Raw genomic sequence first — 23,035 nt, 5'->3', positions numbered from 1 at the left:
TTATTTCTAATTAAAAACAAAAATAATGGAACACAGGGAAACCCTGGGTGGTGTTAGATATTTCTATTACCTTGATTGTGGTGTTGATATCATGGGTGTTTTCTTGTCTAAACTCATCAAACTTTACACATTAAATACGTGTAGTTATCTGTGTATCATTTATAACTCAGTAAAGCTTTTTAAAACTAATTTCAAGTGGCATAAAAGAGCTACCACAAACAAAGTCTTATTGAAATTCCTTGGAGAAACCAACATTTACCTATGAAGAAAATGAAGAAGCATAAATTAAAAAGCAGTAATTCAGAGTTCTATATACCTGTCACCATGAACTTTCTGATCTTTCTGGTCATTTTCTGTAAACTGGAGGCCACTACCCTTAGCAAACTAACGCAGGGACAGAACATCAAATACCACATGTTCTCACTTGTAAGTGGAAGCTAAATGATGAGAATACATGGACCCATAGAGGGGAAAAACACACCCTGATGGAGGGTGGGAAAAGGGAGAGGATCAAGAAAAACAACAAAAGGATACTTGGCTTATTACCTGGCTGATGAAATAATCTGTACCACAAATACTTGTGATGCAAGTTTACCTACGTAACAAACCTGCACATGTATCCTGACCTTAAAAATAAAAAAAAAAAGAATTAGTTTATATTTTCTTTTAATTTTTACATAAAAGACACTTCAGGTGCTTCCTTTGGCAAAAAGGAATTTTTGATTTCGTTCACTAGGGGATTGAAGAACTTCTTTCTGTTTCTAATCAAAATGAAAAAGGATCATTGAAATTTCACTCAGGCTTATCTTTTTGCTGAGGCACTGACAGGGTTCTTTCAAAATAGATAAGAAACAGCTAAAGGCCCAGTGCAGTGGCTCACGTTTATAATCCTGGCACTTTGGGAGGCTGAGATGCAAGGATCACTTGAACCCAGGATTCAAGACCAGTCTAGGCAACATGGTGAAATCCTGACTCTACCAGAAAAATACAAAAATTAGCTGGGCATAGTGGTGTGCACCTGTGGTCTCCAGCTACTCGGGGGGCTGAGATGGGAGGATCACTGGAGTCCAGGAGGTCAAGGCTGCAGTGAACTGAGATTGTGCCATTGCATTTCAGCCTGGGTTACAGAGCCAGACCTTGTCACAAACAAACAAACGAACACTAGAAAAGTGTCAACCAGAAAAGCTGTAGGTATACAAAACATACACTAAAGTGGGGATTTGTTAGTAACGTCGGTAATAATCTCTATAGACAACTAAGCATTGATGTTTCTCCAGGAAGAACTGGTGGGACAAGACAATGCCAGCTGCTTCTGGCTATCAACTTTTTTCCTAGAGTCTCAGTTTTTACTAAGAGAATACTGAGTATACAGACATTGGAGGAGACGTTCTATATTGCTCATTGCCAGGAAGGCATAAATCATCTTTCTATAGATGAAGGGACCTATAGAATCCACTCTTTTTCAATCAGATGGACAAGAGAACAATTGAAAGTTTCAGCTATTTAACAGTGTGGAGACATCTATAAATAAAATAGTTTTAGCTATTTAACAGTGTGGCATCTATAGATACAAGATCTTTAATGAAGATCTATAATAAACACTCTAGGGAATGGGAGACAAATTTGCAGTCTTTCTTACTCCTTGGTCATTAACAACAACAAAAAAATTGTGGAAAATGACATCTTAGGGTAATTTCTGGGGGAGTGCTCTATCCTATCACATGTGAGGCTGTTCTAATATCTAGTAACATCCTCTTTAGTAACTTGAAAAAATTATAAATAACTTACTTCCATACATAATTACTAAAACATTATGTATTGCTATAATTATTAAAGAACAAATACATGAAAAGTTATTTCTAATTAAAAAATGTGTATGAATCTGGCATAAGGGATATATATCTGGAATTGAACATTGTAAGACAAATTAATAAGATTTAATCTTGTTTGAGAGCATATTTTGGTGGACAGGGAAAGGAAATTAACATTTTTAAAGAACTTTTATTCACTAGAGATACTGCAGGGCTCCTTCACACATGTGATGAATTGAATGTTTTGGGGCTAATGTTGTCTCTGGTTTTAGATAAAATTAGTGAATTTCTTCTTTGTAGATAAAGTGAGTGACTGAGAGTTAATTCCCATTTCTAGGGTTACACAGCTTAATGAGGTGGATAGAACAAAAACACCCATCTGTGTATCACGCTCATGCTTTTACTCCTTTTATAAGAAGGGTGAGAAGATCAGCATCCACAGGGCTAAGATTCTCACCCAAGGAAAGAATTCAGGGCACCTTGACAAAAGTTTTCATTTTTGATCTCATCATATATATTCTTGAGGAAAATAGAATGAAGGAAAGATAAGATTCAAATGTTAAACCAAAAAATGGGATTAAGTGAGTAAAAATTTTTATGCTTTTTTTTTTGTAAATTTCAAGAGATAAAATACAAATTTGTTCCAGATTTCCATTAAACACAAAAGAACGAAAACAATAGGAAAAAAGAGCAGTTTTAAGATTCTCATTGCCTGTACAATTGAAAACCACTTAGGAAATGCTATTTGACCTGAGAGGCATTTCTTCTATGCGTCCTCACATACAGTTTACTGTGTGATGCAGTGAAAAATATACTCAATTAATTTCCTAGAGAAAATACGATCAAGAGTTTGCTTAGATTTGTTTTTCCCTCATAAGATCCTTCAACGTAGTACGCTCATAGACATAAAGGAAAAACACTTTAATTATTGAATTTCACTATTCCAAGTGAATAACAGTCTAGATTAGAATGAAAGAAAATGGAATGAAACTTTTCAGTGGACAGCGGGAATACTTACATGTGTATTTGTGTGCATGATGCGTATATACATACACACATGAATTACACATGTATGTAGCATGTGGGTTCATACTGTTGTTTCTAAACACAATTTAAAAAAAAATTATTTTTATTTTTTATTTTTATCTTTTGAGAGGCAGTCTCTCTCTGTTGCCCAGGCTGGAGTGCAGTGGCACGATCTCTGCTCACTGCAAGCCCCGCCTCCTGGGCTCACGCCATTCTCCTGCCTCAGCCTTCCGAGTAGCTGGGACAACAAGTGCCCGCCACCAGGCCCGGCTAATTTTTTGTATTTTTTAGTAGAGATCGGTTTCACCGTGTTAGCCAGGATGGTCTTGATCTCCTGACCTCCTGATCCACCGGCCTCGGCCTCCCAAAGTGCTGGTATTACAGGCCTGAGCCACCGCGTCCAGCTAAACACAAATTTTAAACATACGAAGTTGTTTATTAGTTTTTGTTTTTATTCCTGAATCTTTTTTTCTGATAAATACTTAATTCCTAAGAACATTGACATAATCACGTATTTTTAGATATTAGTTTTCATGTCAACTTTTGGGTCTTTTCTTTTTTTACTTTTTAAGTAAAGCAAACATTTACGTGTTTTCCAAGTCAAAATTTTACAGTACTGACACATACAGGAGTCTTATTTATATCCCTGTTTTCTTTTCTCCATAACTTCTCTCCGTCTAGCCATTTCATCTTTTTCTATTCATATATGTGTTATTTACTTCTGAAGTGTAAGTAATGCATATATATTTATATTTTCACTTCTTATAGACATGTTGTCATTTATACCATATTGCACATTGATTTTTAAATTTTTCACATATTCTATAACTTACTCTATGTCAGCATATAAAGATCATTCTTTCATTTATGCAGCTTCATAATAATCCACTGTGTGGATATACCCTTGTCTATCAGGTATCTGTTCCTCAACATTTGAGTTGGTATCGAAATCTTGCTATTAGGAAAAAATGCAATGATAAATAGCTAACTGCATATGCTTTTCCCTGCTTTGTCCAGTATATCACTAGGGTGGTTTCTTAGAAGAAGGATTGTTGGGTGAAAGGGAAATGTAATAGGCTGTTTTGCTAAATGTTGTCAAATCTCCTCAAGCAATGCATGTGTGTTTCTTTCCCCTGGTCTTTCCAGTAAAGTTTATTGTCTAGGTTTGTATTTTCCATCTAAATTTACCTCTATCTATTTACCTATCATTTCTCTCTTTCTCTCTCTTTCATTTATCTACCTATCTGTCTGTCTATCCTCTATCTCTGTTTTTGCTGATCTTAAAGGTGGAAAACATTCTTAGAAGCTAGTTGTAATTTGTATTTTTTCTTGTTAGGAATAAATATTGTTTCACTCATAACTTTTTTTGCCTCTCAACTCCAAACTTACCCATCTTTGCCCCACTTTGGTCCTACGGCACCTGGACATGGTAAATTAACCCTACTGGGTGCTTTCTTGCTTGCTAGACCTGGCCAGGGAATGTCCCTGCCATGTAGCTGGACACAGCAACACCCAGTACAACCATATCAGAAGGAGCCATAAAGGAGGGGTGGGGGGTCTTCTAGTTTTTTTTTTTTTTTTTCCTACTGTGGATGTCCTGCTTCAGCTCTAGAGGCAGTGGCTGCTCTGTATCTATTCTTCCTGTTTACTTTAGACTTTCCTTAATCACTCGCTATTTAATTTACTGATACCAGGTGAGAATTCTCTATATTAAATTTTATCTGTTAGAATTACTGTGTGGTTTTCTGTCTCCTGACTGGATCCTGGCCATTAAAAAGATTGAACTTTTAAAAATATTAAAGGGCCATTTATTTGCGTTTCTGTTTTTGTGTGTCTAATTTTATCAGTGCACATTTCTTCTGTCTTTTGGATGTCTTTATTAATCTTTCTCTTCATAGTTTTAGGTATTCTTTATATATGGGAGACATTTATTTGGCCTGGTGTATAAGATACACCTTTTCTCCACTTTATCATTTATCTTCTGATTTTGATTAAGATATTTATTACCATACAACAGGTTTTTTTTTTTTCTTTCCTTCGTTTCTTTTTCCTTCATGTTGCCAAACTTATCAATTTTTAATTTTGTCATATCTGGATTTTGAGTCCTATTTATGTTCAAATTCACATCAATTATTAAATAATTCATTATGTTTATTTTAGTACTTGTATGGCTTAATTTTTTTGTATTTATAATTTGATTTGTTAACATTTTGACTGCATGGTAAAATAAAAAAATCAAATTTTATATTTTCCATAAGACTATACAACTGCCTAAATGGCATTTATTTAAAAATTTACTTTTCCTCCAGTATTTTGGGATGCTGTTATTATATATTGAATTTTACTTTCATTTCATTGGGTCTTTATCTTTATTTTTCCTATTTTCTGTTTATTTGCTACATCTACACAAATCATTTATCAATAATACATGATTTTAATTATACAGGCTTCCTGATATATTTTATACCAGTAGGTAGGTCTAGCCCCATTTCCATTTGTTCTCCTTTTTAAGGGTTTTCATTGCTATATTAGAATTTTTTTAAATCTTCCATATAAACTTTATAGTCAACATATTTAGGAAAAGGTATTGGAACAATGTAAAATTTATGAATTGACTTTTGGACAACCGACACTTTTATGCACTCCAATCTTGCTATCTAAGAGCACATATGTCTTCATATGTGCTCAGGTCTACTTTTGTATCTTTCTGGAGTTTTACAGTTTTTCTCACAGACGTTTTTGCACATTTCTCATTTGGTTAATAGGTATTTTATGTTTGAAAATCATAAATGGGAATCTTCTCTTCCATTTAAATGTTCTAATTGGAGATTTGCTGGCTTATGTGAAGGCTATTAGATCAATTTTACATTTTGCTAATTTACTAAGCTCTTTCTCTTGTACTAGTAGTGGCAGTAGCAGTAGTAGTATTTAATGTTTGGTGTGTTGGAATATAGCCATACATTTTTTAAGATTTTACTTTAAGTTCTGGGATACATGTACAGAACGTGCAGATTTGTTACATAGGTATACATGTGCCATGTTGGTTTGCTGCACCCATCAACCTGTCGTCTAGGTTTTAAGCCCTGCATGCATTAGGTATTTGTGCTAATGTTCTCCCTCCCCTTGCCCCCAAATCCCCAATGGGCCCTGGTGTGTGATATTCCTCTCCCTGTGTCTGTGTGTTCTCATTGTTCAACTCCCACTTATGAGTGAGAACATGCAGTGTTTGGTTTTCTGTTTCTGTGTTAGTTTCCTGAGAATGATGGTTTCCAGCTTTATCCATGCCCCTGCGAAGGATATTAACTCATTCTTTTTTATGGCTGCATGGTGGAATATAGCCATACTTTATACTAGATAAAGAAAGCTTTCTTTAGGATAAAATAAATTTATAAGGCCTAAGAAAGGAATTCCTCTTCTTGGTTTGGCCGGGTGACATAAAATCTATTTGGATGGAACAATGTTAATGGCTGGAGACCGGCACATAAACCTCCTCTGTAACAGTGATTCTATACCCTTTTTGACCCAATGCCATCTTTTTATAGCAAGTATTTTATCTTGACCCTTCTATGCTCCTGAAAGAGCTATGACATTTTCAGAGACTATTATTTCCCTACATGCATAATTTAAAGAGAAAAAATAAAAGGAAAGTAATTGATAGTAAACAATTTAATGCTTATTTTAGTTACTAACTGGTCAGACATAACTACATAATGAAAAGGCAGATGCCTGTATGTATGTGAAATCTGCATAAATGTGACTACTAAAAAATGCAGGCTGGTACAAGTTTGTCCTATAAGCACCTCAAGCAGTTTTGCTACCTTATAACTGAGGACATAAATTTCTGAAAGGATGAACAGCTCTTGGTAAAGCTCCAAACTATTTTTCCCCCTAGAGTTACTTAACAGATGCATTTATGGCAAGTTTGTTACATAAAAAATCATGCAACAATATTCATATTTGTATGTAAAATGTGTTTACATGTAAAATGGAGGTAGATCTATCTAAAAGGCTTAGATAATTCTATCAAGTGCATTATAACTATCAGGATGCTTAAAAATTCCAGGGGAAATGGGCAATTTTTGTTGTTTGGGACTGTCTTATAGCTTGTAGGCTTTCTGTATTTTTGCCTCCCACTCACTAGATTCTACAGTATATCCCTCTGTCACTATGACAGCCAAAAATTTCCATAATGTCTCCAAAAGAAAAAATCACCTCCACTGAGATTGCCTTTAAGTTGTAGGCATCTGATATTAAGTAATTCTTAACTAAGGGGTCATAAAATTCGTTGTTAGAAATTCAGCCACTCCACCTTTCCACTCCTAATACCTATAATTCACTTTTTCTCTCAGCAACTACTGTCATGAAGATACTACTCCAGAGGTTGCCAATATTGCCCAGAGCACATAAAATAAGCCATTAGTTGTTATTGTAGTTTATTGTTATCCATATTTAAAACAGAAGGATTTTTTTTCACAAAATCTTTGCTGCTTTTGAACTGCAGAAACACATAACGGTTAGCAATACACATTCTGGAGTATGAAAAAAACTGTTTGAATCCCATTTCTGATCTGAATTAACTATTCAGACAAATTCCTTTTCAAGGCCCAACTTACTTATCTGTGACGGGGAATGCATGTATCAGAAAACCCACGTGTTTAGGGAAGCACATGGCAAACAGGACATTCCCAGTAAATGTTAGCTGCTATTACCACTTGGCCCAGTCTCTTCTTCTATGACTAGGGAAAGGGCTGGCCAAACAGGTTCTCATCATTATTCATGATACATATTAATGTGTAAGCTCTCTGGAGTGGAGGTCAAATCTTTATTAGTCATCATTTCTTCTATTAGTTGCCCAATAAATGCTTGTTGCTTGGTTATTGGCCTGTGGGGGTCTGTTGGTTCTTTATAAAATGTTCATTGCAATTTAAATGTCAGTGATTCTTTCTTTACAGTACTGAGCTCAAAATTCTGTCACCAGTGTGAATTCTTCAAATTCTTCATAGAGATTTCATTTCATCCTGACTCTTGATAGGTTCTCATCCTAGTGGCAGGGAGATATACCATCATCTGGTGCCTCTTTGATGACACTTGTTGAGTTCTCTTCTTGTTTTGAAGCTGTTTATAGCCTGAGGCTGATTAGGTCCTGCAACCTATCCTGTCCAGGTCCTAATTACTCCTTTATGCCTAGAAGTCTCATTCTACCACTACATTATTACCTAAAATCTTGATATTCTTTTTCCCTTACCACTGACCCCCTTGTGCCATATGATCTTTCTTCCAACCTCCACCCATACTCCCATTGCACAAACCTTAATCTCACATCATCACACATTGTTCTCATATAACTAATTTACACTTATTGAGATTATTTATTTATTGAATAAATCATCTCATTTACTAGTTATGTTTGAGACTCTGAATTGATAGGAACCTACTGCATTTTTCCTCCAAGCTATTAATTTAAAAAGCAAGAAGGTTAAGACTTAATCAAAGTAATGCAAATATTTCTTGTCTGAATTTCTTGACATAAAACAAAACAGTTTTAAAGTCTTTGTGTCTCAGCATTTCATGCAAATTGCATTGATTAAATAATACAGAGATGGATTAAAGTGTCTTCTCAAAGTAGCATAAAAATGTAAATGATGATTAGATATTTATCAATTTGTTTCAGATTCTATGTCTTTTATATGGAAGATATTTGTGGATGATAGGGCATCCTATATGTCTCAATCTAGGCTAGATAGGCTGATAACTATTTATTTCCTTTTTCTTTTTTTTTTTTTTTGAGATGTAGTCTCACTCTGTCACTCAGGCTGGAGTGCAGTGGCACTATCTCGGCTCACTGCAACCTCTGCCTCCCGAGTTCAAGTGATTCTCCTGCCTCAGCCTCCCAAGTAGCTGGGATTACAGATGCACACCACTATGCCAAGCTAATTTTGTATTTTTAGTAGAGGCAGGGTTTTGCCATATTGGCCAGGCTGGTCTTGAACTCCTTACCTCAGGTGATCCACCAGCCTTGGCCTCCCAAAGTGTTGGGATTACAGTCATAAGCCACTGCGCCTGGCCACTGATAACTATTTCTTACTCTGGAGAGTGGGGAAGAATGTAAGGGTGAGGGAAACTCATTTATTAATTATTATATGTATTGGATGCAGCAATTCACATTTGTTAAATTATTTTCTCTCTGGAGTCACCCTATAAGGTAGATATTAGAAAGGAAAAAGCTAAGACACACAAAGATTTAGTGAAATGCCCAAAGTCACACAATCAGAAGACATGGAGTCAGGATTCCCAGCCAAGAGCTTCCTGTTTTCTCTACCTTCCTCACCACTATCCAAGTAGCCCATCTGCTAACATGTACACTTATGGAAGATGGAGCCGCAGGTAGAGCTAGTCTGCTATTTTGTGGATTCTTTTGATTCTCCCAAGGGCAAACCTCCAGCTACCAGGGAAGACAGAAGAAGGACGGTTCATGGTGGTTAGGAATATGGGACTCAAATTCATTCTCCGCTGGGCCCAGGTGTCCCAAGGGTAAAGTAGAGAAACAGGAAAAAGAGCTGCAATTTTCTTAATTTCAGAGGGGAAAAATAAGCAGATTACAATGAGGTGACATGAGAGACACAGTCCCCGGAGACCAACTAACAAGAAATATATTTTACTTAATTTAGGATGCTTACTCGAGAGTCAATTCTAGAGACTCCACAACTGAAATTAGCCGCAATTGATATGACAGCTGCACTGCAGTGATACACTCTGTATACCCAAGTGTATTTGACTCTGATATAAAAAAAATTGTGATATTATCTTTAAGGAAAAGTAAAAGAACAAAAGACTCAATCTCTGCTGAATGCAGAGTAACATCACAAAGAAGGGGTAATCAGTTTTAGTTGTCCTACTTCTTTAACGGGTGTACTATAGCATCTGTTCCAGCTATACCTTCTGCTTACCCTGGAAGAATTAGTGTGAATGTTTCCTCTAAGAAGAAAGATTTCTCTTATTATTTCTGCTTTCTTTCTTGTGAATTTAAGCACGGCAGCAAGCAAAGGGATCAAATAGAAATCAAATAGTTACTAAAGGTAAGACAAGAAATATAAATGTTTCCACCTATTTAACTTACTCTCCTTAAGAAAAATTCACAATCCTGTTAATTTCCTCAATCATTTATCAACACAAACTTCCAAGAGCATTGAGTAGCTAAAAAAGAATGTTAAATAAATGGTGTATGTGTTATTTCATCACAAAATGTATAGCCATTAGGTAAAATATAAGCAGCAATAAATAATATTATTTTAAAGCCCTTTTAAATAAAAGAAATATATCATGAAACTTTAGTATTATTTTTCAAATCTCTTAGAAATTGAGAGCCCAGATCTCTGACTAAGGAATCTCTGGGCTAAAGAATTGACTGAAAAATCTCAGCAGAGCCTGGGGAAATACTGCATAGAAGCAGGAATAATATTTATCAGAATAGAAGGGGAGACAGAAGCATGTTATTTATACCATCAGATGGAAAACAAATAATATTTTGCTATCCTGCTGATTAATATATGTGAGTCCTAAGAAAGACAATTTTCATCAACTGTAATTGTATTTTCTCTTTAGGATATACGACATGTTTATTTAACTAAGTGTATTTTAAAGTATTAATAAATCTTTGAGAATCACAATATCAAGCTCTTTGTCTATCAGTGCTGACATCTGTTATTGACAGAGCTTTTCTAAACGACCTCAAATGTTAAGAGAATGAAAGTTACATTGGCTGGACATACATTTAGACTCTATTAGGCTAACTTTGAGAGCCCGGAGAGGCTTCGGGCAAGTTAATCTTTTATACCTTACATTTCCCATCTGCAAAAAGGGGATGATAAATGCCTATTACGTAGAATTTAAATGAAAGAATGCAAGCAAAACAGCTAATAAAGTGTTTGTGGAGCATAAGAAATCCTCAACAGATTTTCGCACATGTCAATACTTACGTTTTACTCATCATTATTTACATTGTATGTTTAGCACATCTAAGACATTTTATTCTGTGCAATATTTCTGTTAATACTCAGAAAAACTTTCTGCTTGAGAAGAAGAGAAGAAAGATCTATTCCTTTTTTTTTTTCATTTCTTCTAAAGATGCTGTTCTTTGAAGTTCAAACAGCAAGTTTGCTTCAAGAAAGAGGACCTAGGCTGTGCACCTATGCCAGTGAAATACAGACGGAGGCAATGTGGTGCTGAAGAACAGCAAATAATTTAGCATCAAGAGACCTACATTCTAGCTTAGGATTCACCACTGATTGGCTGAGAAACCCCCACACTTTGCTGGCCTCATCTAACAAAAGACGATATTACTTATACTCTTGGGATATTACCTGATAATTTCTTTCACTGATTTGTGGTAAGGCTTATTATATAAGATAATGGGTGCAATGACACTTTTCGAACTTGTTATGGAATTCTTTCAAAATGTCAGCTTTAATTACTGATTGGGGTATTGAGCCCTTATCTCAATGACAATTAGGTGGAGCCCAGCATAAATAGCTGCTTCTTTGTATGACACTGTCTGTGATAATAGAACCAGTTGCTGCCCACTGTTTCCCTCACTGTTTTCAGAAACTTCATCTTCAATGCTGGCAAGGGTACTGGGTCACTTTGACCCCATGTGTTGTTTTTTTTTTTTTTTTTTTTTTGAGACAGTCTCGCTCTGTTGCCCAGGCTGGAGGGCAGTGGCGCAATCTCGGCTCACTGCAAGCTCCGCCTCCAGGGTTCACGCCATTCTCCTGCCTCAGCCTCCTGAGTAGCTGGGACTACAGGCGCCCGCCACCATGCCTGGCTAATTTTTTGTATTTTTAGTAGAGACGGGGTTTCACTGTGTTAGCCAGGATGGTCTCAATCTCTGACCTCGTGATCCTCCCGCCTCGGATCACGAGCCTAGTAAGTTTAAACTTTTGTTTAATAATCTGAGATCATGGAAGGGGTGGAGGATTTGAGTTAAATTGGAGAAGAATTCTGCTGGTGGTGTTTACATTTTGATTTGGAAGATCTAGTCTGGGCGTCTATTCTGAATTTTCTTTTTTATTGCTTTTACTTTTCTTATCTTACTTGTCTTATCTTACTTACTTTACTTGTCTTCATTACACCTTGCAAAGGGTGATTCTTATTTCCATTTTGATTACTTGGTATTAAATTATTCCCTTGATTCAGTATGGTGGCTGAAAAATTGCATGTGCTACTTCTGATGTTTTCTGGTTCTCTTGAAAACTTGTGAATGTGATAATTAGAGATTTTCACTGGCTTGGCAACTTCTGCCATTTTTATCAGGGATGCCTGCTCATTCTTACAATCTGATTCTCTAAATATTGGAGTGAATTATGGAAAATTACTGTTTAACTGACCCTGTTCTGTTCTCTGCAGATACTTATTATGGAAAATCAGAGTGGGGTTCGAACTGTCCTGGCTGTGTGGGAATATTCTCTATTTTCTTCTTTGGCCAGACATTTTTAAGTTCTTCCTCTACCCCAAGAGATTCAGCTGTTTTTCTTTCTTTTCTTTCTTTCTTTCTTTTCTTTCTTTCTTTCTTTTTCTTTCTTTCTTTCTTCTTTCTTTCTTTCTTTCTTTCTTTCTTTCTTTCTTTCTTCTTTCTTTCTCTCTTTCTCTCTTTCTTTCTTTCTCTTTCCTTCTTTCTCTTTTTCTTTCTTTCTTTTTCCTTCCTTCCTTCCTTCCTTCCTTCCTTCCTTCTTTCCCTCCCTCCCTCTTTCTTTCTTTCTTTCTTTCTTTCTTTCTTTCTTTCTTTCTTTCTTTCTTTCCTTCCTTCCTTCCCTCCCTCCCTCCCCCCTCTTTCTTTCTTTCTCTTTCTTTCTTCCTTTCTTTCTTTCTCTTTCTTTCTTTCTTTCTTTCTTTCTTTCTTTCGTTCGTTCGTTCTTTCTTTCTTTCTTTCTCTCTCTCTCTTCCTTCCTTTCTTCTTTCTTTCTTTCTTTCTTTCTTTCTCTCTCTCTCTTCCTTCCTTTCTTCTTTCTTTCTTTCTTTCTTCTTTCTTCTTTCTTTCTTTTTCTTTTTTTTTTTTTGACACAGTCTCACTCTATTGCACAGGCTGGAGTGGTGCAGTGGCACAAACCCAGCTCACTGCAGCCTCGAACTCCTGGGGTCAAGCAATCCTCCCACCTCAGCCTCCTGAGTAGCTGAGACCACAGGGATGAGCCACCACACATAGCTATTTTTTTTTTTTTTTATATTGCAAAGAGGAGATTTTGCCACATTGCCCAGACTGGTTTTGAACTCTTGAGCTCAAGTGATCTGCCTTGTCTTGGCCTCTCAAAGTGCTGGGATTACAGTTGTGAGCCACCATGCCCGGCCCAACTATTTTTCTTGTCTGGCACTATTGATAAATTTTGTTAACTTTCAATATTTTTATTCATTTTATTAGTACTGAGGAGGAATTGTAAGTGGCCTGAATTCATTCTATTATCCTTCTCCAGAAGTTGTGTCTGGAGGGTATGTCAGTATATAAATTAATTTATTTATCACAAGTAATTATGGCAGTCACATCTTGAGAATGTTATTTTAATTATTCAATAAAGAGTTAACTCTAGGAATGACCATAGTTAATACATACTAAATCACTTGCTTCAGTCATTAGTAGACAGCACATCTAGTACTAAGATACAAGTCTTTTGATTTGGCATCAAATCCAACATACCTTTTACTATGCTTTTCACTTTTTGCTCTTCTGTTAGAATTTATGTTTCACTAAAAATATAGCTCCATCATGTATTCATCTGACTAAATTCCACTTTGCATCTTCTTTCTTATTGCAGCTCAAATGATAAGACTTATGAAAGAGATTCGAGGCAGAAATCAAACAGAAGTGACAGAATTTCTCCTCTTAGGACTTTCCGACAATCCAGATCTACAAGGGGTCCTCTTTGCATTGTTTCTGTTAATCTATATGGCAACCATGGTGGGCAATTTGGGGATGATTTTATTGATTAAGATTGATCTCTGTCTCCACATCCCCATGTATTTCTTTCTCAGTAGCCTTTCTTTTGTAGATGCCTCTTACTCTTCTTCCGTCACTCCCAAGATGCTGGTGAACCTCATGGCTGAGAATAAGGCCATTTCTTTTCATGGATGTGCTGCCCAGTTCTACTTCTTTGGCTCCTTCCTGGGGACTGAGTGCTTCCTGTTGGCCATGATGGCATATGACCGCTATGCGGCCATTTGGAACCCCCTGCTCTACCCAGTTCTCATGTCTGGGAGAATTTGCTGTTTGCTAATAGCTACTTCCTTCTTAGCAGGTTTTGGAAATGCAGCCATACACACAGGATTGTCGTTTTGTGGCTCTAATAGGATCAACCATTTCTACTGTGACACCCCACCACTACTCAAACTCTCTTGCTCTAATACCCGTGTCAATGGCATTGTGATCATGGCTTTCTCAAGTTTTAATGTCATCAGCTCTGTTATGATTGTCCTCATTTCCTACCTGTGTATCTTCATTGCCATCTTGAAGATGCCTTCGTTAGAGGGCAGGCACAAAGCCTTCTCCACCTGTGCCTCTCACTTCATGGCTGTCACCATATTCTTTGGAACAATCCTCTTCATGTACTTGCGCCCTACATCTAGCTACTCAATGGAGCAAGACAAAGTTGTCTCTGTCTTTTATACAGTAATAATCCCTATGCTAAATCCCCTCATCTATAGTTTAAAAAATAAGGATGTAAAAAAGGCCCTAAAGAAGATCTTACGGAAATACGTCTTGTAAAGCCATGTTACCCATCATTTGTTATGTAGAAGAAAATACATTTTCATGTTAACTGTATTCTCTGATTGTTTAAGCTGTTTCTCTGTGTTAAAGTAGATAATTTAAAATGAAGTATACTTTTTAATATCCTAGTATCATATATATATATACACACACACACACACCGGTCCCTTTGATGCATCCATACACTAGATGAAGGTTGGGACTGGAAAAAGTATCAAAACAATTGGAATTGGCTAATCTGGGCTTAAGTTTTAATTTAAATATTAAGCTTATCTCAGTCTGAGTTCTATTATACAAACATTGGTGTCTTTGGGTTCTGGGCAAACAGATTGAGGCAGACAGATATTTTTATGCAGAAAGTTTATCAGAGTGTTCTCACAAACAATATCTATGTAGTGAGGGGAGCAGGATTGGACAGAAGGAGTTGAATTGTGACGAAGACTGAGCCACTGTTACATGGCGTTCTGCAGAAATGTCCTTCAGACATGTCCCAAATTAAGAAAAAAGGAACAAGTATTTGTACCTCCACAATAGCCAATTTTTGGATATGGTCACCCACTGGGAGGCGGTAATATTATCTTGGACAAGGTAATTCCCTTCAGCAGGGGAAATTCCTGGAGTGTAGGTCATCTATCAGCTGTCAGTTGCCTATATGCCTGGAAGCTGGAGAAATGAATACTTCAACCTGAGAGGCAAATCTAGGTAGTGTGCCACAGCATTCATAATAAATAATAACACTACTCTACTTACAAGTATGTCAAGAGGTACCAAATCAGATATATGAATAAGTCTTATCAGGTGTTATGATATTGTGGGAACCACAACAATAATGGGGGAATATTTTACTGACTTTTGAATTAAACTGAATATTTTGTTGGTAGTAACCAATGTACTTTAATGTTTTATCTCTGTCCTTCCTAAAGGTTCACATAATTTTCAATAAACACTTATCAAAGAAAATTATATCTGTATCGCTTATCATAGTGAGGATGAAACTCTCAATGTTCGAGCAATGAGAACAGCCTTCTGTGATGAGATGACATGTTGAAAGAAGTCTGTGTAATGATTTGGAATTAGGTAAATGTCTGGTTCTAATTTCTTTCTATTCCACCATTCACTGTAGACCCGGAGGGAGACACCAGTGTTTTGAGTGTTCCGACTGAGACCACCTCATTCTTTTTTATTTTTTCTCATTAAATGTTTTTAATGGGTCTCAAAATTCTGTGACAAATTTTTGGTCAAGTTGTTTCCATTAAAAAGTACTGATTTTAAAAACTAATAACTTAAAACTGCCACACGCAAAAAAGAAAACCAAAGTGGTCCACAAAACATTCTCCTTTCCTTCTGAAGGTTTTACGATGCATTGTTATCATTAACCAGTCTTTTACTACTAAACTTAAATGGCCAATTGAAACAAATAGTTCTGAGACCGTTCTTCCACCACTGATTAAGAGTGGGGTGGCAGGTATTAGGGATAATATTCATTTAGCCTTCCGAGCTTTCTGGGCAGACTTGGTGACCTTGCCAGCTCCAGCAGCCTTCTTGTCCACTGCTTTGATGACACCCATCGCAACTGTCTGTCTCATATCACGAACAGCAAAGCGACCCGAAGGTGGATAGTCTGAGAAGCTCTCAACACACCTCATTCTTAAAAAATTCATTAGAGGCCAGGTGCAGTGGCTCACGACTGGAATCCCAGCACTTTGGGAGGCCGAGGTGGGTGGATCACAAGGTCAGGAGTTTGAGACCAGCCTGGCCAATATGGTGAAACCCCGTCTCTACTAAAAATACAAAAATTAGTTGGGCATGGTGGCAGGTGCCTGTAGTCCCAGCTACTGGGGAGCCTGAGGCAGGAGAATAGCTTGAACCCGGGAGGCAGAGGTTGCAGTGAGCCGAGATCGTGCCACTGCACTCCAGCCTGGGTAACAGAGCAAGACTCCGTCTCAAATAAATAAATAAATAAATAAATAAATAAATAAATAAATAAAATATTCATTAGAGACCACAAAGGAAGAACTATTTCCTCCTAACCGCCTGGAAGAGCCCTCTCATGTCATATCCCAATAACTTCCACTTTCAATTGTTAACTAAGGTTTCTCTCAAACGCATCCAAAACTGTATCAGAACTTTCATTCTCCTTCATATTTACTTTTATTCTGGTTCATTTGCTGTCACATTTATCCCTTAACTTTTCTCTTAAATCACCACTCTAAGGACAGTTGTACTTTATCATTATTGACCACTGCCTTATGTCCGTATTTCACTCATTGCTCAGCTGAGATTTCGTGGTCTATCACATAATGACACACTATTAGTTATGCTCAACTCTCCCTCCAGAATTGTTCCACCCTCCCTCCATTCTGCTGATCTATCTAAATACCCACTTAGTTAGATTTAATTGTTTCTTCTATGTGTCCCCCATTTAAACTGCTTAATACAGTTAGAGAGAATTAATCATCACTTTACTCTGTGTTACTGAACTTTCCTCATACTTCATCCTGAAAAAAAAAAGATATGATCATCCTCACCTTACCACCTCTACATCTTTATAAATACCCTCTTTCTCCCTTCATGTCATTGTGGATAATGTATCTCTGCTTCTACCTAAGACCTGCTCTTTCATGTGTTTGGAGTTTTCCATGGCCTTTACTTCTGAAATTATACCTCTACTCTCCCCAAGCTTTAGAATCTCAAACTCTATTATAATATCCTCCTCTGTATACAAATATTTTCTAGTGTCACCCTTCTTTTTTTAAATTATACTTTAAGTTCTATGGTACATGTGCACAAAGCGCAGGTTTGTTACATATGTATACCTGTGCCATGTTGGTAGTGTCACCCTTCTTCACAGTGTCCTTGACAGTAAGTTCCATCCAGTCACCAACTTATTAATTCATCCCTGCTCCTCTCCATAATTAATCTTTCCAAAAGAACTACCTCTACTCATTGCCTGACTTCCTCATATCTTATTTACACTATAACATGTTCCAGTCGTATTTCTGTAACATCTGTCCATTGAGCCTAATCTTGTCGAGGACACATGACACCTCAACACCCTCAACACTACTTTATCCAAAGATCACTTCTCTGTCTCACTTTTACTTGATATCTCAGGATTTGTCACAATTAATTCCTCCACCTGCCTTGATATAACCCTATATAGGTTTCTATATCACCTCACTCTTCTGTTTTTCCTTCTTTCACTCCTACTTCTTCCCAGTTAGCATTTATCATTTTTCCTCCATCTCATGCTGACCTTTACATCTTGGAGCAAAAGTCATAGTTTTGATACTTGGTTCTCTACCTGCACTTAATTCTTGGGTGACCAAAGAACTGTGCCATGATTCCAAAATCTGTATCTCTAGCCTTGACCTCTCACCCAAGTTCCAGATTCATGTATTTAATTAACAACCTGGCATGTAGGGACTTTGGGTACATTAAAGGATTAAGAAATTAATTTTCTCTTCTTAGTTATGATACTCAGACATAAGTAAAATAATCCCATCTTTTGTACTACTAGAAGAGACTATACCTGCAAATCATACTTATGTCTTTGGAGTTAAAATTATCTCAATATTAAGTCACAGGCTGTATTTTCTATTAGGTTGGTGGAAAAGTAATTGCAGGTTTTTGCAATTCTTAAAAAAATAGCAAAAACCATAATATTTTTGTACCAACCTACTATTATATTTCTTTAGTTTGTGCTGGAGCAAGAAAATTGGCAACTTTTGTATCTTTACTCATAATCCATTAAATATTTGTTGAATAACTTGCATGTAACTTATGCTGGAGATATAACAGGTAAGAAAACCAGGTTTCTTATCTCAATGAACTTATGTTTAAGTGAGGGAGATTGTATTGTCTCTGTCAAATGTATTATGCATGTGTGAATGTGAGTGTGCGTTTCACATAAACATAAATGGCATTTTGAAGTGGGTAATAAAATAGGGAGTGGTGGAGTGAGAAAAGAGCTCTCTGTTGAAAAACATCTGAGCAATGCCTGGATAGGGATGATACCATCTGAGTGTTTGTGGAAGAGCTTTCTGTGTACACACACATTAAACACAAAGGATCCTAGGCAAGATCCTCTTTGATTTGTTAAAAGAATTGCAAGGAGACAAATATATGTGGACCAGAGAGAGAAAACTAAAGGAGGTAAAGAACAGCAATCAGTAAAATTCTGAGAAAGGGAGGCAGATCATATAAGGCCTAGTAGCTCATAAAGAGGTTTTGTGCTTAATTTTTTCAAATTACTTTGTAATAGTTGTCTCCCACCAATGCCAGATGGTAAAATGCAAGAGGGGAATGGGTAAGATTAATTTTCTTGGCTATTTTACCAGTACCAAGGGTGGTATCTGCTTCATGAAACAAACTTATTAATATTTGTTGAGTGAATAAAAAGTTAATGAAATCAAAATCATATTCTAGTAGAAAAGAATAAGGATTGTATTTTAAGTGGAATTCTGAGGGTTGGAGGCAGGATCTGATCAATCCTGTAGGTTTAATTCAATGCTGTGCTCAATGGCACCTCTGGATTATGAGATACTTTTTGTTCTTCTCTAAATTCCTAAGATACTCTCTGAGGTATAAATGATGCACTGGGGAAAATGTAGTTCAATTACCTCAGCGAAAAATGAATTCACTTTTTAATTATGGATTGGCATATTTCAGACTTTAGACTTTTTAGTGTTTAACAGAGACTAAATCTCCAGAGAATGATCACAGCCTTAACAAGACGTGATCTTGGGTCTTAGATTCAAAGGCAGTGCATTTTATCCTTTGTTGAATTAAAGGATAAAATGTGCTGCTGAATTCTGCCATAGTTGATTCTTTACGTCACTTGCACAGTTTTTCAAAGCCATAAATCTGACTGCTGGAAACAGAAAACCTGTTTTCCTACAAAACAAAAGCAAATTAATAAGAACCACTACTTTCAGTGAATATTACTTAAGGACAGAAGGTAAGATCATGTAATTTATCATAACTTGTTCCAATGTAGAAAGTTTCAAGAGGACTTAAAAAAACATTTAAGAAATTAAGATTAAACATCTTAAATTAAATATGTCTGAAATACTAAATTTAATGTTGTCAACTAAACTGTGAACATAAATTGTTTTAAAAGAGGGAGATTTAGAATCACTAGAAACAAATAATTTCTTAGAACATTCAACATATATATACACATACATACAGGAATGTATGTATACATGTATATATACACAAATGTGTGTGGTGTAAAAATATGAAAATTTAATTAATTTTGCATATAACGAGAGACAAAACCCAAAGAGATATTTAATTCTCTATGAAGAACCTTAAATTGAATACTTTTATGCCATTAAATGTATAAATTGATAAACTAATAACAATTTTCAGCCTTTTTCTTGAATTTTAGTTGCACCTTGCTCTATGACATTGAACAAAATATTCCTTAGTTCAAATTTGTGTTTAATACAAGGATAAATCTATCTTGATTAAGTTTGTTGCAAATCCTTATGTCCATGAGGGATGATGTATCCCATGCTCTTTTGTAATAAATGGAATGTAAGCCACTTCATGTATATTTTTCTAAATATGAATCTAAATTATGTACACGTGGGAAAACAGTTACAAAAACTAAACAAATTGCTTCACTCATATATATATGTGTGTGTGTATATATATATATGATAAGATATATATAAAACATATATAACATAACATACCCATACACTCAGAGGATCATATATATCAGAGAAAATATGATAGCTTTTACGTCACCTTATACATTTATTACATATATAATGTGATTGATCATATGTGTGTACATATATATTTATGCAAAAATGAGACTTAAAGAATGGCTACAATTTTTAAAGAGGTTATAGAATAGAATTTTAGCTATTTTAGAGATAGGAGAATCAGTTTAAAAGACTATCGCAATAACGTAAGTAAAAGACGGCTTGGTATTTAGTGACAATGAACGTGGCAGAGGTAGCTGGCTTAGGATACAGATCTTTTAAAGGAAAATCCAATTGAATAATCTGATTGATTGGCTATCCAGCATGTGACAAGGAGAAAATATCATTTATCCAACTTTTTTTTGTCTATTTATTTAATTTCGCCTGTGCAAATGAAAGCATGGAGCTGTCATTGACTTGAGATGGGGAGTGCTATGTTTGGAGCAAATTAGAGGAGGATATGAGGAATTCAGTTTTGGTCATGTTTTTGCCATTTGATAGCCATATGGAGGTGTAAGTAGTTAAATTATAAGCCTGGAGTTTGGAAAAGAGGACAAGACTAGAGATATGGCTCAGAAGGTACAAGTACGTAGACAATATTTAAAACCATCAGACAATAAGAGCACCTGGGTAGAGTGGAAATAGAAAAGGAGGAAGCTCTGAGACACTCCAACACAAAGAAGGAGAAGAGGAGGAACAAGGAATGGAGACAGAGGGAGCAAGCCATGTAGTAGGAAGAAAAAACAGAGAGCTTGATGTTCTGGAAGAGTAGAGAAAAAAGACTTTTAGAGTGGTAAGTAATTAATTATGTTTAGTGTTATTGATAGATATAGACAAATGGGGCCTGAGAATTCACCATTGGATTTAGCAATCAAGACCAATGATGTCTTGAACAAAAGCAATTTCCAGGGAGTGATGGAGGGAAAGGCCTGATTAGAATGGGCTAACAAGAAATGCAGAAATGCAGAAAACAAGAAATGCAGAATTCAGTACAGCATGTATATAACTGTGTCCATATGTTTAATTGCTAAGGGAATGGCAGAGGAATGGGATGACAGGTGATGTAGGCAGTAGGATCAGAAGAGGAAGAGAGAAAAGTTAGAGAATAGACTAGGATCTCTCTCTCTCTCTCTCTCTCTCTCTCTCACACACACACACACAAATTAAATAAAATAGGTAATTGAGTTTACTTAAGGGATCTTTTGTTCTTTACCTCCACATAAGATAAAAAGTAGTTATGAACACAGAACATCTTAGAAGTAATCTTACTTACAGTCAAGAATGAACTATTTAATATCCTAGGTTTTTGGGGTATAATTTATTTCATTTGTTCCTCTCTTAAGTAAATTTTATTGTGTATATTTGAGGATTAGCACGTTATGCTATGGTTCATATAGATGTATACTTACACACAGATACATATAGCTAATACAGTTGTTACTATAGTGAGGCAGATTGGCAGATTAACATATCTATCATGGTTTGTTTCTCATCCCAGCAAATGAGTCATCTGTTCTGAGACTAAGATATGAGAAACTTTACACCAGTGTCTGGATTTATTCTCCTGGGATTCGAGGGTCACCCAGAGCTACAGTGTCTTCTTTTTGTGTTGTTTCTTCTCATCTATATGATCACCGTTGTTGGAAATCTTGGCATGATTCTATTAATCAAGATTGACTCACATCTCCATACTCCAATGTACTTTTTCCTCAATAACTTATCCCTTGTTGATTTCTGTTATTCTTCTGTCATTGCCCCTAATATGCTGATAAATTTCTGGGTGGAGAACCCAGTCATTTCATTTAATGAATGTGCCACTCAATTCTTCTTTTTTGGCTCCTTTGCTGGCATTGAGGGTTTTCTGTTGGCTGTCATGGCCTATGACCGTTATGTGGCCATCTGCAAGCCTCTGCTTTATGCAGTCCTGATGTCCCCCAACCTCAGTGCCCTTCTGGTATTAGCCACATATCTTTCAGGCTTTGTAAATGCTGCCATTCACACTGGCTTCACCTTCCAGCTGTCATTCTGCCACTCCAATGTCATCAATCATTTTTTTGGTGATATTCCACCCCTCCTGAAACTCTCTTGTTCTGATACACACATCAATGAGGTTGTCATTTTTGCCTTTGCCAGTTTTAATGAATTGAGCTGTCTCCTACTGATTCTTGTTTCCTATCTCTACATCCTTGCTGCCTTCTTGAAGATCCACTCTGCAGAAGGGAGGCACAAGGCCTTCTCCACCTGTGCTTCCCACTTGGCGGTGGTCACTATCTTCTTTGGGACAATCCTGTTCATGTGTCTGCGTCCCAGCTCCAGCTACTCAATGGATCAAGACAAAGTTGTGTCTGTCTTTTACACAGTAGTCATCCCCATGTTGAATCCTCTCATCTATAGTTTGAGAAACAAGGAAGTCAAAGCTTCTTTAAGTAAAATGTTTAAAACAGTCTCTTATATCTCTACTTAGAATCATCAAGCCATAGGATGTCAGGGCTCTAAGGAAACTTACAAATGACCAAATCTACTTCCATTTACCCTAACTCTATTTCATTCTGTCATGAGGCTTTTTCCCGATAGTGGAGTTGGACTAACTGTTCCAAGCTTCCTGGAGAATATGGTCACTCTATGTAAATCCCACTTATTCTACATAACCTAAATCTCAAAAATAACCAACTATCACAGTTCAAAACCATGTTCATAGCTATAAAACCCAGTATAAAGGTTGCTGA

General features: G+C 36.3%; 2 protein-coding genes across 2 annotated transcripts; both read left to right on the top strand.

The window, feature by feature from the left end:
- Nucleotides 1-13,644: 13,644 nt before the first annotated feature.
- LOC116468787 (olfactory receptor 5AP2) lies at nt 13,645-14,586 on the top strand. The gene has a single exon (XM_032152894.2). It carries the CDS (start codon nt 13,645-13,647, stop codon nt 14,584-14,586), a length of 942 nt encoding a protein of 313 aa, XP_032008785.1.
- Nucleotides 14,587-21,837: 7,251 nt separating this feature from the next.
- LOC116467850 (olfactory receptor 5AP2-like) lies at nt 21,838-22,773 on the top strand. The gene has a single exon (XM_032151497.1). The coding sequence runs from the start codon at nt 21,838-21,840 to the stop codon at nt 22,771-22,773; it is 936 nt and encodes a 311-aa protein (XP_032007388.1).
- The last annotated feature ends 262 nt before the right edge of the window (nt 22,774-23,035 follow it).

The sequence above is a fragment of the Hylobates moloch genome, unplaced genomic scaffold, assembly GCF_009828535.3.
Source record: "Hylobates moloch isolate HMO894 unplaced genomic scaffold, HMol_V3 SCAFFOLD_5, whole genome shotgun sequence".
Classification (NCBI taxonomy): Eukaryota; Metazoa; Chordata; class Mammalia; order Primates; family Hylobatidae; genus Hylobates; species Hylobates moloch.
This window is presented reverse-complemented; position numbering and strand designations above follow the sequence as displayed.